The 17,464-nt window shown below is 51.2% G+C and overlaps 4 protein-coding genes across 22 annotated transcripts in view; 2 read left to right on the top strand and 2 right to left on the bottom strand.

The window, feature by feature from the left end:
* Positions 1-238: 238 nt before the first annotated feature.
* Positions 239-1,975, bottom strand: PheRS-m (Phenylalanyl-tRNA synthetase, mitochondrial). Its single transcript, XM_018038133.2, has 4 exons — positions 1,789-1,975; positions 995-1,707; positions 631-923; positions 239-560 (listed from the first exon to the last, which is right to left on the bottom strand). The coding sequence occupies exons 1-4, from the start codon at positions 1,806-1,808 to the stop codon at positions 267-269; spliced, it is 1,320 nt and encodes a 439-aa protein (XP_017893622.1). The 5' UTR covers positions 1,809-1,975; the 3' UTR covers positions 239-266.
* A 63-nt stretch (positions 1,976-2,038) lies between these two features.
* LOC108633122 (anaphase-promoting complex subunit 11) lies at positions 2,039-8,849 on the top strand. Of its 7 annotated transcripts, none has more exons than XM_018038136.2 (4): positions 2,039-2,398; positions 2,573-2,692; positions 3,203-3,366; positions 6,840-6,926. In XM_018038136.2, exons 1-3 carry the CDS (start codon positions 2,380-2,382, stop codon positions 3,316-3,318), a joined length of 255 nt encoding a protein of 84 aa, XP_017893625.1. In that variant the 5' UTR covers positions 2,039-2,379; the 3' UTR covers positions 3,319-3,366; positions 6,840-6,926. The 7 variants fall into 7 exon arrangements, with proteins under 7 accessions (XP_017893625.1, XP_017893626.1, XP_026666862.1 ...); XM_018038137.2 differs by lacking the exon at positions 6,840-6,926 and adding an exon at positions 3,438-3,553; XM_026811061.1 differs by lacking the exon at positions 6,840-6,926 and adding an exon at positions 3,421-3,553.
* A 355-nt stretch (positions 8,850-9,204) lies between these two features.
* On the top strand, positions 9,205-11,231 carry LOC108633118 (nucleolar protein 9). Its single transcript, XM_018038130.2, has one exon. The coding sequence runs from the start codon at positions 9,426-9,428 to the stop codon at positions 11,205-11,207; it is 1,782 nt and encodes a 593-aa protein (XP_017893619.1). The 5' UTR covers positions 9,205-9,425; the 3' UTR covers positions 11,208-11,231.
* Positions 11,232-11,238: 7 nt separating this feature from the next.
* Positions 11,239-17,464, bottom strand: part of LOC108633117 (protein CBFA2T3-like) — a 30,412-nt gene continuing 24,186 nt past the window's right edge. For 11 of the 13 annotated variants that reach the window (XM_018038127.2, XM_018038119.2, XM_018038129.2 and 8 more), the window contains 6 exons: positions 15,916-16,346; positions 15,331-15,477; positions 14,055-14,326; positions 12,647-13,287; positions 12,249-12,562; positions 11,239-12,164 (listed from right to left, as the gene is read on the bottom strand). In XM_018038127.2, coding sequence (XP_017893616.1) covers positions 11,922-12,164; positions 12,249-12,562; positions 12,647-13,287; positions 14,055-14,326; positions 15,331-15,477; positions 15,916-16,346 — 2,048 coding nt within the window. In that variant the 3' untranslated portion in view covers positions 11,239-11,921. The remainder of the gene's footprint in view (positions 12,165-12,248; positions 12,563-12,646; positions 13,288-14,054; positions 14,327-15,330; positions 15,478-15,915; positions 16,347-17,464) is intronic. The other 2 variants (XM_018038123.2, XM_018038124.2) reach the window with 2 other exon arrangements.

The raw sequence follows: 17,464 nt of genomic DNA, 5'->3' as shown, positions 1-17,464 counted from the left end.
TCGCAATTAATATGTCAAACATTGTTATACACTGTAACTTATCTATGCAGATAATATTTCAACATTATATATATATCGCATAATAGAAAATTCATCGTGGCGCCACGGACAATCCCTGTAAAATTGGCGTGGCATTTAACGTGTTAATCAGGAGGAAAATGAATGTATCCAAGTTTCTATTCCACGGTCTTTGCGTCATTGGATGTTGTCATAGGTATACGTCGTGTATATGCCAGAGTCCATCTTTTAATCGATCTTTATTCCTATCATGCTCTAACCGTAACATTTAATTGCTCCTGGGCAGTCTTGCCTATCAATTTGTGGACGTTGTTGACTTCTCGTTTGGATAACGTGCGTTCCATGTGCCTGTATATTATACTGTAGCAGTGAGACACCCTTTTGCTCTCTGGATGCACGAATTCGTCCTTAAAGATGACTTGCTCCACTCTGTCACCGCCTATTTCTCTCACCAGATCGTAGAAATCGTTCGACGAGTAACTTCTGTCCTCGGGTAACCAAAAGCTAATGTCGTTCTTACATTGAGGATAAATGCTGATCGGCTGCGAAAGATCAATTTCAATGCTTACATTCGCACTCCCTACGCGCATCTTGTCATCGTCCGGACGTTACCTTATATTTGATCGTTGCGTTGATATCTTCGACTTTGAACTGATTCAAGAAGCCAGAGTCGTTGCTCCAGAATAATCTGATGTTCGGAATATCGTACAGATGCATGGCTAATCTTTCTAAACCTAATCCAAATGCCCATCCAATGCGTTCACCCGCGCCTGAATTCTGTAGGATCTGCTGCCGCATGATACCGCATCCCAACACTTCGAGCCACTCGTCCTGATGATAAACTTCCAACTCCCACGATGGATGAGTAAAGGGAAAATATTGTTCTACCCATCTGCACTTGAGCTCTGAACCAAAACCAAACAGTTCAAATTTCGCTGATCGTATCGAAACGATCATTCTTCCCATCGCGACTCACCCGATCCGAAGAGCGTCTCTGCCAAGCCCGTTAAAGCATTTTTCAACTCGTGCTCCATCATCTTTGTAGCTTCCAAACTGTGGCAAGCTTGTTTCTCATTCGTCTCGACGCCTCTGTGTTCGAACAATTTCAAGTCGTGTGAATTGTTTACATTTTGAAACAGTTCGTCTGCTGTGCATAGTCTGACGGCATCTACTTGATGAAAAATAGGATAGTGCCTGTTGTCTATCTCATCCCTACGGTAGACATCTCCTATTACGAGAAAATTGTTCAATCCCATCGAAATGAAGTCTTTCTGATGAGCGGTACAATGGGACCTTAGTAAAGTATCATGGTTTATATAATAACACTCGCTCCTTTGTCTACTCGGATGATCTTTCGGTACCAGAAGAGAATCAAAATTTTGATCTACGCTGACGATAGGAGAAATATTATCGTAAACGCTGAATATAGGACTTCCGATACGATTGTGGAACTGCATGTAAAAATAATTGACGATTCGTTGGCGGATGTGAGACAGTGGATGATGAGGAGTAACGTGCAAGTTTCTCCCCACTTTGGAAATTATATTCTCGGTAATATTTGTCCATTTATCGATCGAATATTTGCGATCAAGTAATATCAATTCGTTGCCAGTCTCGGTTCGGGTAGCTGTAGAGAGAGATCGTTTTATGAGTACTCTTAAATTGCAACGGCCAACTTTTGCATACATCCTGTGTAGTAAAAAGTTAATTTTCAGTCCAGTTCATCCAAGTTCTTGTACACACATTATTACAATTCTCGCTCTACCATACCATAACCATTGTGAAGTCATTTCAGTAAAATATATTCGACAAGCGATTAATTATCTCAACATTTAACAACATTGACATGAATTCTTCTACACGAGTATAGTATACGTTGTATGGTTTGAGAAATTTCGATCACAGCGCCGCCGTGCCGTGCGTCGAGGAATAGTGAATAGTAGAGATGGCAAGCTTAGAAACGGGACGCTTCCAATTCTAATCACCGTGATTGGGAATGAACGTGATTAAATCACGAGTGATTCAAAAGTAGCAGTTCCGGCCGTCACTAGTGAATAGGTCTGGTCTGATACCTCCTCGACTAGCCTCATAGAGATCGCCTTGAATCGACCAATCTCGACCTCGACCTCGACTGGCTGAACTGGCTCGTGTTGCTCGGTCGTGTCCCGCGTTATCACCGTTATCACGTCATACCGTAACCGTAACCTACCGGCGTTCGAGTTCACCCTGGTTCACCCTTTTAAACAGCCTTGTACGCAAATAACCGTGTGCTCGTAGAACATAAAATGTTCCGCGTTTAATTCCATGTTGTCACAATAATATCAGTTAACATATATATCGTTCCCTGATCGTGCACATGAAATGAAGGTAACAATAAAAAGTAAGTGTTTAAACCGGTATAAAGCCAACAGTACGTGCGTATATTCGTACAGATTTGATTCAATCGTTTGAGAGTCTAGTCTCTTGTTTCGCGTTTATTTACACGTTTCACGTGACATACGCACGCAGAAGCAAAAGTGAGCAACGTTAAAAATAAAAGGGAACATGTTCGTAGATTGGACTGGCGTTGCCACCTGGCGTTGGATAGCTAACGATGACAATTGCGGAATATGTAGAATGCCTTTCGATGCTAGTTGTCCCGATTGCAAGATTCCTGGAGACGATTGTCCTCTAGGTGAGTCGTTAAGTTGTCACACGTTTCATTTTTTCGCCGACAGATCATGAACAGTTTTCATTCATTGCTGTACAACGTAGACTCGTAAACAATTACCTAAATTCGTCGTGTGCACAGTTAGTGTACACGTATAATCACATAGATCTATTGAGAACGGTCTCGTAGCAATTGTTGGGAACGTGTAGCTTATTGAAAACGTAAGAGCGTGAGTATTTATGAAAATGTATGAAGGCACATGATCGACGGATCAATCGTTCGAGATACTTGGTAAATGCCGAGAAAGACAGTGCGCAATCGCGTGTCCACCGAGCGTATCGATCGGCATGCCCCGGCGTTGAATCGTGCGTGTTGATGTGTAAACGCGGCGGCGAACGAACGAACGAACGAACGAACGAACAATTTACCAGGTATCGTCGGCGATGACACAAGGTGCGCCCGGTACTCGCGACGGGTCGAAGTAAGAAGCGCGTCTTTTATCGTAAACCCGATATCGTCCCGATGATGTTCCAGTCTGGGGCCAATGCTCGCATTGTTTCCACATACACTGCATCATGAAGTGGCTGCACTCTCAGCAAACCAGTCACCTATGTCCGATGTGTCGCCAGGAATGGAAGTTCAAGGAGTAACTGGTTTTTGGAGAATCTAATGATCGTCACCGCGTAACGAGTAATCAGGTAATCTAATCGATATCGTTGGACCCCGAAGCAGTGATCGTGATGTATGTATAGCGTGTAATTAATTTCAGTCTCATCGATGAATCGATTCGTCAACGATGCTCCTCTACGCTCGTCGGGTCCCCTGAATTTTTGCAGAGATCGTTCGGCGTTAGGAGATCGCTTAGGAGAATGATTCAGTTCCGCGGTAAACCAGAAACTACGGCGAGACGAAGCTTTTAATGAGAATCGACGCGTTACGAACTTTTGCCTCGCCAATTTACGTAACGTCATTCTGCGAACGCGATACCCTCGGAGAAACTCTTGTTGTATCGTTCCGTTTGATCAGCCAATTATTATTATTTTTTAATTAACGTCGCTCGGAGCTCGATTTCCGGGAGCAAATATTTTATTTCCCAATCCTGCTTCATACACCGTATACGCACGTACGTATTTGTTCGCGTAATGCAATGGTCTCGTGCAAACGCATCGTTTCGGCTCCCGTGATCGAAGAATTACGGTGAAAGTAGACCGCCCGTGGTGGCTCCGTGTCAGTCAGGAAACAGAGCGTGAACGAAATTCGAGAAATACACCGATGTCCATTCATCGACAGTAACAATTAAGATAGCACTACGTATTTTCAAAATCGATTTAGCTTTATTTCGGTTCCGGTTTTCGTTCATATCTGAGCTGTCTCTCTTATGTTTATCCTACTTCGAAGTCGAATCTCTGCTCGCGCGATCGTTTCCTTTCTTCTGCTGTTACGTCGTCCCGTCCCGTCCTCTGCATCTCCGTGTTCCGTCTCTGTTCCACCTTGTAAGACTCGTAACGTGCGCACACATGCACGCCCGGCGATCGTTCTCGTCCTGTCTTTTGCTCGTTCGTTCTCTGTTCTTTCCATTAGTTGCCTCTCCGACTTCCTTTGCTCACGATTATCCCTGCCCCCCCTTCATCTTCAGTGTCTCTCTCTCGCTAGCGACTCGTTGGCTGATCGTTGGTTGATCGCTGTTAGTGTGCGTACGATAGGTATATGGGTATATCTATCGCTGGCGAGTAGCGATAGATCCAAAGCGTTTTAGGTATTCTCGATCGTTTCCTTGTAGATGTAAAAAATTCGATACGTTCGGAAATCGACTGCCAGAGAAATTTTTCAATTTTCCGAGATTTTTCCTGAAGTATTTAAGGTAGAAAAAAATTATATACGACCTTGTAGGTAATAGTAGTACGTACAACTTTTATTTGAAGTATTTTGCGAAATTTCGGCGAAAAAAAAAATTCAATTTTTCCGAGATTTTGCCTAGGGGTACCCCATGCTCGAATCGTATGACAAAAGATAATTAGCGAGAGGAGTTGGTGTCGAGTGATACCCACGAGCGGCATAGATGGTTCGAGCCCATCGGTTCGTCGTCGTCGTCGTTGTCCTCTCGTTGGTCGCGAACGCTGATCTACGATCTACGGGTAAGAGTCGGGAGAGGTAGGAGCAGAGGTGCAAAGGTAGTAGTAATGCGTGAACGCTACCTGGCCTACCTGATGCCCGAGAACTCGAGCCACGGTTCCGAGCTCGAAACCAGTCACGTGGTCTCTCGATCGCGAAGGATGTTTGTGGGATCGCGAAGTCAGTCAGCGGCGGTCCGTTCACCGGGTAACACAGAGAAATTGAGTGAACGCGTCGCGTCGCCACACCGCCGTGAAGCACACCGTTGACGAGCGTCCGACGCTCGAGAGGCTAAGGGGATAAAGGGGGAAGATCGGATACGATACCGTGGACCAAGAATTTCCACTGTTTCACGATCTACGAATTGAAACTGAAACGTTTCGAGCTGGTGGAGAAGGCCGTGATAGAAAGGATCGGGTGCCGTTACAGTCCGTTGATCGTTGCGGTGCTCGCGGAAGTAAATCCCAAGTATCGCATGTTCCAGAGGGAATCGACAAAACGTTCGAATGAGAGAAAAAGTACGAGAAACGTCGCTGAATCGGAACAGTTGGCATCGAGCGAAACGCGTGATGACTCCGGCGACGCTTAGGTTCGCGCGTTCGAAGTAGTCAAGTTCCGTACGTTCCGGAATCTCGTCGTTTATCGGTGATGATGGGACAAGTGCGAGAGCGAGGATAATCGTCGAGAGATAGTCGTTATCGCGCGCGTGTACGGACAAGCGTACACACACGGCCGCGTAGAGAAGACGGATATAAAATGCAGTTGGCTGCGACGCAGAGACCTCACCCGCCGCCGGTACCGCCGCGACCGAGTCGACAGGTGGTCGCCGAAGCTTTAAAAAAATCACCGAGACCGCCGTGTCCGACCAGGCAGGCACCGCCGCCGCCCAACACGAGACCCTGGAAGTCCTCGGAAAGTCGACGTCCGGATCGACCGCAGAATCGACGAGAGATCGGTCGGACGGTCGTTTACGAGTCGGCTCCGAACGAGAGTAACGATCCCACGAGTCGACGAGGCCGCGTTCCGAAATCGGCGAGTGAAAGGCACGCGGACGAGGACGGCGATTCGCGGCATGGAAATTCGCGGGAAAAGTGGCACCGCGCGGCCGAGCAACAGGGGAACGCGAACGAACCGAGCGATTCCTGCCGCGAGGAAGAGGGTGCCGAGTGGCCCGAGGCCACGAATCGATCGGCTATCACTGACGCATCGTCGGTGAACGAAAAGTCGAAACAGGAAGCCGGGGAAGAAACGATCGCGAAGGAAGTCGCGAACTCGTCCTCCGAGACGAGCGCGTCATCTCTGAACGATGTGTCGAAGAAAAATGAGCCTACCGAGAGAATGGCGCACAGGATCGACGACCCTACGCGACCGATGCCATCTCAAAGATCGTCTCTCGTCCTCGGCGACTCGTCGTCGGACGCGGCGAAGAAGAGCGGCAGCGGCGGCGGCGATAGTTCGAACGACGACACCGATTCGGTCTCGAGCGTTGACCGAACGACGGTGGTCGTGGTCGACGACGAACCGCATCATAAACCTGCGTCGGACGACGGCAGCGGTGGCGTTGGTGATCGCGACCAGGAGAGAGACCACGAGAACGATAATATTCATCGACAGGACTGGCTAGAAGCCGGGGTCCGATATTCTTCCACGCAGATCAGGCTGACGGGCGACGAGGACGGCGACGTCGTCGACGGGGATCGTGTGAACGGGCTCGATCGTTGCGAGAAGCTCGCGAATCTCGATAACGTCCCGAGGTAGCTCGAAGCCTTCGTTTGTCCTTCGAGGATCCTCCGAGCTATTAACTGACCGATTTGTTACGTGCAACGTGCCGTATCGTGCCCGGTGGTTCCATGCACGACTTTCTCGAGTTACACGATCCGACTTTTACCGTAACGATTTAATCGCGTGACAAAACACATCATAACGAAGCTAGAAAAATAGGATATCGGATCCGTTCCGTAATCCTCCGTCCCTTCTTTTTTCCACGCGCGAGACCCTCCACGTTCGACGATCGTTTCGTTTCTAACTCGCATTATCCTTGAACTTTCGTCTTTTCCAGCATACAAGAGAGAATCGCGATGTCGTCACTTCAGGGTCTGCCACCGTTACCGAGGAGCCTGAGCGGGTTCAATTTAAGCGGTGGTCGAGGCGAAAGTTGCGAACCACCACCGCCACCCGCTAGATCCTCCAGTAAAACGCAAAGGGGCGGTAAAGCTACAATTCAATCTTCGTCCAGGCCGTCGCCACCCGCTAGGCAGCTGACCACTTTGGACACGCAGTTGGCTATATTGAGAAGAGAAATGGTAATTGCCTAAAAATTTTTGTCAATGATACCTACTCGTACGAACGCGAGTGTTAGTTGTTAGATTCGACACGATCGACGACGTAACTCGTTCCTTCGCTTGCTCGCGGCTCCTACTGTCTATGTGGCCGCTACTTACTAGTGTGCTCGTAATTATACGTCGGAAAATTCCACGAAGTCGCGAGTTACGACGGAACATTTCTATAAATGGAACGGTAACAAAATTGAAACGTCAGCGATCTCGCGTTCACGGAAACGTGGAGACAAGATAGAAATTGTCGTTTCATTCTTCCCGTTGCTTCGAATTTGTCATCGATTCGATTCGTCGTCGTTCCGTTACCTTGGAACTGGATTACGCGCTTACGCATACCGTCGCGACTGCCGCGAATACTTGTATTCGTATTCGAAGCGTGGAGTCCTCTCTCTCTTTCTCTCTCTCTCTCTCTCTCTCTCTCTCGAGAGAGAGAGAGAGAGAGAAGCGTGCGCATACGTGTAGTACACGTTGCGTGTCGTCCGCTGCGTCATGTCGCGTCGCGGAATCTTTGTTCCCTCATCTCGGCCAGTATTAGAGATCAACAGGCTAGATACGAAATTACGAAGGCCCATCTCGAGCCACGCACGATAGATGCTGAACGTCGAACGTGTTCGAAAACATGCCTTTCGCTGGACTCGCTGACCACTGGTTTAAAAACAGTCGATCCAAACTATCGACACGCGGAGCGAACTGGCACAGCCGCTCCCACGCTGCATTCCCTCAGGCGTGACTCCCCTCCTCTCGATTCCTTTTTCTGTCCGCTCTCTTTCACGTTCATTCTTTTCCTGCTTCTTCCCTGCTTGTCCCCTCTTTCTCTGCGCCTCTCGGACACCTCCCGTTTCCACTCTCATTTCATGTCGCACGGCTTCTACCTAGCCGTCTCCACCTTTGTTCCCACGCCGGGTCAATCCCTGCCCGGTGAACTCGGAGCCCTGCTCGAAGGAGCGCACGTTACCATCATTGTATACTATAGATGTCTTATTGCCTCGGTTGCAGTTTGGACTTCGGCAATTGGACCTCTCCCTACTCGCTCAGCTCTGGTCCTTGAATGAATCGATTCAAGAATTTCGACAACTGTTACAAGAGCAGGAGGACAGGGCGCCGTCTCCTTCGCCCAGTAGCGAGGAAGGCGATGACACTTCCTACGGAACTCATCCTCCACCGCCACCGAGGAGACCCGCGCCAAGTCTGCATCTGCACAGACCTCCCAGACCGCCGAGACCGCCCAGGCCGCCTCCCAGCGACGAATCACCCTCCAGCGAAGAATACGGTGCTGTTTGACCGAAGCGATCGCGTCTTGTTGTTTTCCCGTCAGAAACATTTTCGCCGACTACTCGATCGTAAACTCTCTTACGGTATGGATACAGATACCAGCCGTACAAAGGAGTCGGTTGAAGCCGAGATCGGTAAAGACCGAATCGCAACCGACACGTGGTTGTACTACGAGTGCTAATTGAATTACGCACCGTTGCGAACGACTTGTTGATGCTCGAAGGTACCTGTGACATTTCATTTAATTACGGAGACATTGAAAATTCAACCGTTCCTCGATGATCCTACGCGTGATCGTATTCGCTCGTCCACGGAACTTTTTTAATGTCCAGAGGAACAACGATTCATCTCTATCCATGTAATATACGCGTATACATAATTCATGTACTACGACGCAAACATAAATACATATATACTTCTTATCGGGTAAGGAATAAATTTATCGTCCTCGATCATGAGAACTCTCGGTTCGACACGGTCCTCTGTATATTTGCCATGTGATAGCAGTCGAAGGGGCCTTTAACAGATATTCGTTTATCGCTAATTAAGAATTTTCCACGATTAATTGGATCGATCCGAGCCTACGTACGGCACGTGAAAACGGCTAGTGAGTTCCAAAGAAGCGCGTGTCTTCCACGATTCATTCGCTGTTACGTCCATCGCAGAGTTTTCTTTCTCGTTCGAGTACAGACAGACAGATGAATAAAAAAATCTTCGAACTACAAATACGAATTGATCATTTACTTGATTTACTGTAATGATGATTTCCGCGGATCATTGTGATTGTGTACACGTACCTCGAATGATTTTGGAGTTGCACGTGGCGCCATCTAGTGGCCATTTGTTAGCCATGGCTGACGAGCAAGCCAATATTGTCGCAGACATTAGAGCCAAGTGGGTTCGCGGTCATGAACGCTAGATGGCGCCACGAGCAACGAGGCGAGTGGATCGTGTGGAAACATGAACGGACGGGCAAAGTAAAGAGGTTCGTTTTGTTTACTCCGTAGAATCGTGAATCGTAACGGTCTTTCGGAACAATGATGAATGATCACGGGAACGACGAAAGGGGTAGGAAGAGGAAGAAGAAACGATCCCGCATTCAAATGGCGAAAAAGTTCGCGAGGAAGAGGAATTACGATTCGGACGTGGACTCGGATACTTATCAGTACATGGTGCACGTTCTGGAGTTAATGAAAAATGATTTTCCGACTGGCAAGGAGAGGTCTGTGTTCGTGAACAATGTGTACGAACAGACCGTCGGTCACGAAGTAGAGTATGCCAAGAATCAAGTTGGCTCGAGGATACTAGATTCGTTATTGAAGTACGCGAGTTTAGAGACCATCCAAAGGTTGACAGACGCTTTCAATGCTTCTTTGAGACCACTGTGCAGCGACAGATTTGCCAGTCACGTGTTGCAGAAGATCCTGTTGGTCTGCGCAGACCGAGGAAACGGAACCGAGGTTTCAGAATCGGAGCGATGCCGTTACAACGATGCAGCGTTGAAACTGAGCAGATATTTAATCAACAACGTGGAAGAGTTCGCGTTCGACACGTACGCGAATCATCTTTTAAGAACCGTCTTCGAGTGTCTCGGTGGCCTGATTGACAGGCCCGAGAACGTCGACAGAAAGAAGATGATCTTCTCCGACAGACGACCGGTCACGCAAGAATACAAAGAATTGTTATCCAGAGCGTGCAATGTATTGTACAACTGGCCTCGGTTCATCGAGTTTGGTCAAGACGAGCTTACGTCCGGACTGCTGCAGAGCGTACTCTACTCTGCGAAGGACGCGCTCCCGGAAGTGGCCGAAGCTTACATCGATAAAATTACGAGCACTTGTTTCCAGCCTGGCAAGAATCAAGAGCCGTCGAACGTTTTCGACGCGGAGTGCTCCACCAGATTATTGGAGGCTTGTTTGGCGGTAGCGGCTCCGAAATCATTTAGCAAAATTCGCGAGAATTATTTCTCGGGCCAGTTGAAGCGACTGTCGTTGGCGGTCGGCACGAACTTCAGCGTGCAGAGGCTGCTGGACCACTGCACCATGAAAGAAGATTTCGAAGAGATACTCGAGGAACTGCGTACGTGTTTCTCCGAGATCATCGACAAGGGTCACACGGGGGTGTTGGTCAGCGTGGCGAACACCTGTTTAAGACTTCGAGCGCAGCAGGGCGCGTTCTTGACAGATCTGTTGAAAGCCCTTCATTGCGAGAGCAACGACAGACAGGTCCGAATGGCGAACTGCATGGCAGGCCTGAAGACGTACGAACAATTGGAAAACTCGCGGAAGGAAAACGTCGATGCGAAAACATCGATCAATTTGCACGGGAGTTTGGTGATACAGGCCGTTCTCAGATTCAACAAACCGATAAAATTAGTGAACTCGTTGCTGGAAATGGAGGAAGAGGACTTCGTACGCTTGCTCGAAGACCCGAAAGGAAGTCGCATCGTGGACGCGTTCATGGACAGTGAATTCATCGGCGAGAAGAGCAGGGAGAAGCTTGGGAAAAAGTTGAAAGGGCACTGGTCGCGTTTAGCTCGCAGCACCCACGGCTCTAGATGTTTGGACAGAATATGGGAATGGGCCCGGACGAATCAAAGGATATTGATCATGGAGGAGCTCGCGGCAGCGGGGGAGTCGATGCGTTCCACGAAGTCCGGACAAATCATCTCGAACAAATTGAACGTTCCGCTGTTCGCAAGAAGCCAGAAGGATTGGACGGAAGCGCAAGGAAGAGAAAAGAAGACGAAGGCTCTCTTCGCGGACGTAATACAAGGAGGAGGAGGCGGCGGCGGCTCGAAGAAGAGGGCAGACAAATAAAGCGACCATCGTGACATAGAATAATCGCGTGTCTTCTTGATCCTTAAATACCATTTATAAAATCCCATTGTACATCCCAGCAACGTAACGTAGCTAGAAAAATCATAGGACGATTTGTAATCTATGTTTGAGCAAAGTCTCCTAATCGCGCGTGCTCGATGGACTCGTTCCATCCTTCGACAATGACTAGTCTCGCGAAACATATACATGCGCATCGTCGTTACTCTGCGACGTCTGCCGTGTGTTAATCTATTAATTGACTAGGAGAAGAATATCGACGAGTCGTATTCGCTCACGCGCTACGTCGATTTCGATGAAAAGAAGCGGAGATAAAAGATATTGAGGAAATTCGGTCGTTTCGGTTTTAAGGACGTATAACGTAAAACGACTCGCGTTAGATGGACACCGTTCCCCCGATTGATCGTTGCTAGGAAATTGTCCTCTTACACGATTTCAACTGCATTCGTGGAGAGCGTACAACGTGCTTGTAGGAATTATTTCGATGTCAACGATAGAGCTGACGTTCGTCGGGTCATTTCTGGGCGGCATTGCTTCGTCTTTCTCTTCCTATTTCCTATACGCGACTAATTGCCTCGCGTGCCTGAATGAACGTACGACAATGAAGATCGATCGATTAGATTAACGCGAATCCTACTGGATCGATCTAGGAAATCGTCGGACAGGCTGATACCGCTGATAGTCCACGTCGTAACGTCACTTTGGTTTTGACGCCGCTGATATCGGTACCATGACGTTCGCCTCGTTGATCGACGCCGCCATCCTCGGAGGGCTCCGGGACACGGATCTGCGAGGTTCGCGAGTAGGAGCTGAATTGCCGCAAGAAGCGTGATGACCTCCGGTCTCCCAGTCTCGGTACTGGCAGAAAGAGCCGCAGTACCGCGCTATGCCGCAACCGCCACACGTTTCCAACGCGGGCCTGCCGCAGTTCCAACACTTCTGCGAACAGAACGATCGATGCGTACAACATACAGGCACGTGTGACGCAAAGGAAGTTTGTGAGATCGCGTGAGAAATCCTGACCGATCCGGAGCTGACCGATCCGGAGCTGACCGATTGCAAGCGTGGTTCCTTCTCGTCCTCGCTGGTGGAAGGCATCGAGTTGGAGACGGACGACGGCGTTGGAACGATCCTAGCGTTCGCGTCCACCTGACTAGAAGCGGCGTGAACACGTAGATAGGGACCCTGCCGGATGGTGGTGTGATTTCTTTGAGAAACCGGAGCAGGAACGTCGAGCAAGCGATGAACTCGAAGACGCTCGTTCACCCTGGACTCGGCCACCGCTACCCTCTCGGCCCGCTGCACTTCGGCTACCACGGCTCTTTTCACGGCTTCTTCTGCAAAGAGAAGCGCAACGTATGTCGATGTACGTCCACGTTTTACGAGCGACGAGCGCTGAGAATCGTCCTCGAACAACGAACCGTCTTTCCTCTTCATCTCGGCCCACTTCTCCTCGATCGCCTTGATGGTCTGTGCGACGATTTCTCTGGCAAACCGTTTTAAGATGCCCTCGAGGTCCCCGGTCGAAGATTCCACCTGGGCACCGTTCGACGAGGACGGATTGTTGTTCGCTTGTTGGGCGCCGTTCTGAACCGCGTCGGCCACGGTGGTCGACGACGACGGAGGCGCGAACCCGCCCGGCGTTTGCAGAACGGCCAGAGCTGTCTTCGTCTGTTCCACCATACCTAGGATGCAGTTTAACATCACGTGGATGTTTTTCCATTCGTCGTCCAAGCTACCGTTCCGCGTTTGAACATGCTGCTGTTGCTGATGCTGTTGCTGTTGTTGTCCGAGATGATGAGAGCCGGAAAACGCGCTCATCTGAGAGATCTGCGTGGATGTCGGCGGCATTGGATTGGGACCGTGGCCGTGTCCGTGACCACCGTGACCGTGGTTGTGACGATGCCCGTGGATCGATCCGCTCGACGAATGGAGCGGATGATACCAACAGTAAGGGGATGAACTCTCCGGTGGCTGTTGCGGCTGGAGATGATGACGATTCCATGAATTCAGCCTCTTCCCGTAGACCGGCACGTCCTCGTGGAGACCGTTCTCGTAGTACCTGCGACGCGAATATTTCTGGTTCGATAAGTCGGGAGGGAAGCGGAATTCGTTAATTTAGTTGAGCGCGCAGTTTGACGGAAACAGCTCGAAGCGTCGGAGCGAAGGTGGGTCGTATTAGCAGGACGCCGATAGGCACTCGAGGCAAATTTGCCGGTAGTCGAAGGGTAGAGAATAGAGGGGTCTTGGCGGGAGTAGGACGGACGGGGTGTTCGAGAAAGGTGGTACCCCGCAATGATATATGGAAACGTCACCGGCAGACATATCGAGAGGAGGCCAGGCTGGCATCGCCATCGCGCACGTCGCGTTTTGTCGCCTTCGAATCCGCTCCCTTTCCCCGTCCCGACGGCAGCCGCGTACATCCTGTCCCTGCGTCGCCGGCCGAGACCCGATGCCCTATACCGTTCGTACCTCGTCCTTTGTGCACGGGCTCGATCCACGCAACGCCGTGAATTATCCGTTCGATCGGGATCGTCCGAGATCTCTTCGACGAACGCGTCGGCCCGCGGCCAACGTTTTTCCGAAACGCCGCGTTTGCGGCTTGGCAAATAGGCAAATATGGACATTGGAAATACGTGTACGCGCAGCTGCGTTATCCGCACGGTAAAGTTTATCGTTCTACACACGTAGACCAGATTTCGGCATCCGTATCTTCCTCGAACGCGGCCGCCGTGTCCGTTGGCGTGTCAGCGTGCGAGTAACGCGGTCGTACAAGACGTTCGAGACGCGGCTACGGATTCGGAACTCGAGCGTTAACAGTGAACTCACGGAGTGTCAGAAGCGCGACGTTTAGGCGCGTGCGATCCCCCGCTGGAATAATGGTGCAGACCACCCGTCGCGTTATTCCCGTGCTGAATGCCGCCCGTGCTGAGATTAGAGTTGGACCGTACGGCGTAATGAGCTGAGCATTGATTGCCACCGCCGCCGCCGTTTCCAATCCCGTTGCCGGTGTGCTCTCCGAAGACTTCGACCTGGTCCGCCGACAGGCCGACCGCTTCCAGAACCGCTGCCTCGTTCGATTGCAAATACTGTGAGCAATTCTGTGAAAAAAGAATCGGACCGCGAGATTAATAAAACTAGAGGCCGTTCGAGAAAGTTAAGAGCCGACTCTGGCTGGCAGAAACGCGCCAGCCAGCAGCAGGAGCGATCCTCCGCGACTCGGTCGAGCCTGATCGACTCGCCAGAGATTAGCCGTCCCCCAACGCCGGCACCTTTCCTTCGCAGCCAAGTCCGCGAACAAAGATTTATCGCTTCTAATATCGTATCGTCGCCCCTGTTCGACCAGCACCAGATTTCCTCGCGAGCGCCGTCCTCAATTAGCGATCATCGATCGGGAAAGTTAGGCGCGCACGAGTTCGATGAGTTCGATCGGTGTACGCACCGGCTGCTCGGTTTCGAACGGAAAAACGGTGCCAGCCAGCAGGAATTTACCGCTCTCATATTCCGATTGCTCGCTGCTTCCCTTCTCGAGGGATGGAAATCTTTCCTATTAATTTGCAATTCGTTACCGCGCCGTTAGCGTCCGTTCCTCGGCGTACGACGTATTTTCCATTCTTTCCGTCTCCGTTCGGCCTTTCGCGAGACAGGCGGCAACAGCTGGAAACGATTCTATTAATTCTCGCTTCTAAGGAGACGAGTCGCGTCGCGTCGTCGTCGGTTCGATGCACGCGATCGTTGAAACCGCTCGCCCGGATTCGATCTTTCGGGTTCGACGCTAGAGACGGAGGCGAACGAAGAGCACCGCGCGAAAAACCGAACAAACAGTCGTTCTCGCATTCGACTCGTTCATCTATCTTCGCTCGTCGTGAACCAGGCTGCCGCTTTCCCACCCACGACTCGCGAAGTAGCCTGGGAAATTAAAACAGATCCGCAGCCGGTCGGCCCCGGCCGTGGATTCTGTTGATTTTATTCCACGCGTTTTCTCTTACCCTTCCCTTCGGTACGCGGCTTACCACGCGTGTAACATAACTCCGATCTACACGCGTCCATCTACATACTACGTGCACGAAAAAAGCGACGCGGTATAAACTTCCGTAAAGCGCACCTGGCCGTTCGCTCTGGCAGCGCTGCTCAAATCTCTCTGCAAGGCGGGCAATTGTTGTTTCAAGTGCGGAAGGACGAAGCCCCTGAGAGAGTAGTTGGTCGCTTCCTGCAGGGCCGAGTGAAACTCCTCCGCGGTCATGCCGCCGCTCTATAAACGAGAACATCGTCTTGCGATATAATTCGATGATCACCGACTTCGCGAGCGGCCACTGTATCCTGTTTCAAAATTCGACTCTCGATTCGCTCTCCTCGTCCTCTTCTGTCCGAGAGATTCGAAGGCGCGACGAGTGCGGAACGAAGAACGCGATCTGCGAGATTCGCGACAGTTGGCGCGGTGCAGCACGTGTCACGGCGACGTTACGTTCCCTCCTATAGGAGGTTCTTTCGGCATCCGTCAGCTGCTGGTGCAGCAGTTGCACGTTCACGTGTACACCCGCGACGCGCCTCGAGCGTTCGGTCGGAACAGGAAGAGCGATCGAATACGTCGAGAAACATGGAAACTACGCGCGTACGTGCTCGCTGCACGCGGATCGAAGTTATGGAATAATTGGAAGCGCGACGGTTCGTTCGCGACGGATTTATTTACCAGAAGCGCCAGTACCAGGGTGAGCACGGTGTCCCCCGTGTCCGGAGAAATGCCCGTCGCGAACTTGACGACGGTACCGAGGACGCTCTTGAGCTCGCCGTGCCCAGCGAACACCCCGGCGATGCATCTGTTTCCGGGTACGTTTTTATCGTCGTTGTTCCTGTTGGATGCGTCGTTTTGCTCTTCCGTTCTGCAGTTCGGAACGGCAGATTCGGTCGCGGCGGTGTTCGCGCTGGCGGAAGCAGTGCCGCCGGCTCCACAGCTCGTATCCTCCGATTCCGGCTTGGAGGAACGCGGAGGTAAAGGGCTGTCGGCATCGGAGGACGATCGCGTCCCGTTGCTCTGCTTCGTTGGGATCTTTCGGCGAGGCGACGGTGAGTGGGCCTCCGGCTGGACATCTTCTCGCGGTTTCTCCCTGCTCGCGGAGCTCGCTGAAACGAAACACCTGTACCCGTTGATCGTGTACTTAGACCCGCGGTAAATTCGGGACAGACACCGCGTGGAAGCGACTCGATACCGAAACCGAACGCGACCAGCGTTTCGAACCGGCAAAGGGCCAGAGGGCTCCGAGGGAGACAGGCTTTGTGCTCTGGACGCAGGAACATCAGAGCGACCGGGAAACCCCGTCGACCGCGGAGCACGTGGAACGGGCAGGCGAATCGGGCATTCGTTTACGAACGCGTTGATAGGCGCGTCCACACACACGCATACTCGGGTCCGTGCCGACCCGGTGTGTACTCTGTGTGCGTGGGCGCGCCGGATAACATGCAATTACGGGCCGTGTCATCCACCTTGTCTTGTTCCCATTCTGTGTTCCAGTCCGCGCGTTATCTCGCGGGATGCCTCCGGCCCTGTGCCTCGACCTGGCAAAACGCCGTCACGCGTGCCGATAACGAAACGTTACACGCGGAACTGTCTCTCGCGAATAATCCACCACCGTTTACCATATCTGTCGCGCAGTATCCACGATTTTTTCTACCTTCCGTTTCGCCTCTTCTTCAAACATACGCGTACTGGACCGCGCGTGCCGCGAATTAAATCGAAAACTAAACGAGAGCGAGAAGAGGACGGCGCGAGCCGATACGTTCGCCGCTTATCTCGTCGGGTGGGAGGGACGATGCGTGGCACGTGCTCTGATTCTATCTTTGATTACGCGCGATCCTTTACGCTCGGAAGTACGTTTACCGATCGGGACATCCGGGATCGGACTTTCTCGCGGGATAGCATGTGACTGGTACAGCTGACGCGTAGAGCGTGCGAGGACTCGAGATATCGACGATGGGAAGAAGAGGAGCGTGAGAGGTCCGGCGTCGAGCAGGAAACGCGAATCTCGCGGTGGCACCTGAAGCACACGCGAGAACCAGCGTAGAAACGGCTAGTTGTCTTCGTAGACGACCGTTTCACGAGCACCAAGAAAGATCGATAAAGCGCACGTGCTCCACTCGACTGAGAGTCCCTGGGTGGAAGTAAGTACGCTGGGACTCAGCTGTCGCCTCCTAATTGCCGGGACAATGCAACAGATGGGTTTGATCGCAATCCCTTCCTAGCT

The sequence above is a fragment of the Ceratina calcarata genome, unplaced genomic scaffold (assembly GCF_001652005.2).
Source record: "Ceratina calcarata isolate Rehan_Ccalc_2016 unplaced genomic scaffold, ASM165200v1 scaffold185, whole genome shotgun sequence".
NCBI classification, from domain to species: Eukaryota; Metazoa; Arthropoda; class Insecta; order Hymenoptera; family Apidae; genus Ceratina; species Ceratina calcarata.
The sequence above is the reverse complement of the archived record's forward strand: the minus strand, read 5'-3'. Positions and strand labels throughout refer to the sequence as shown.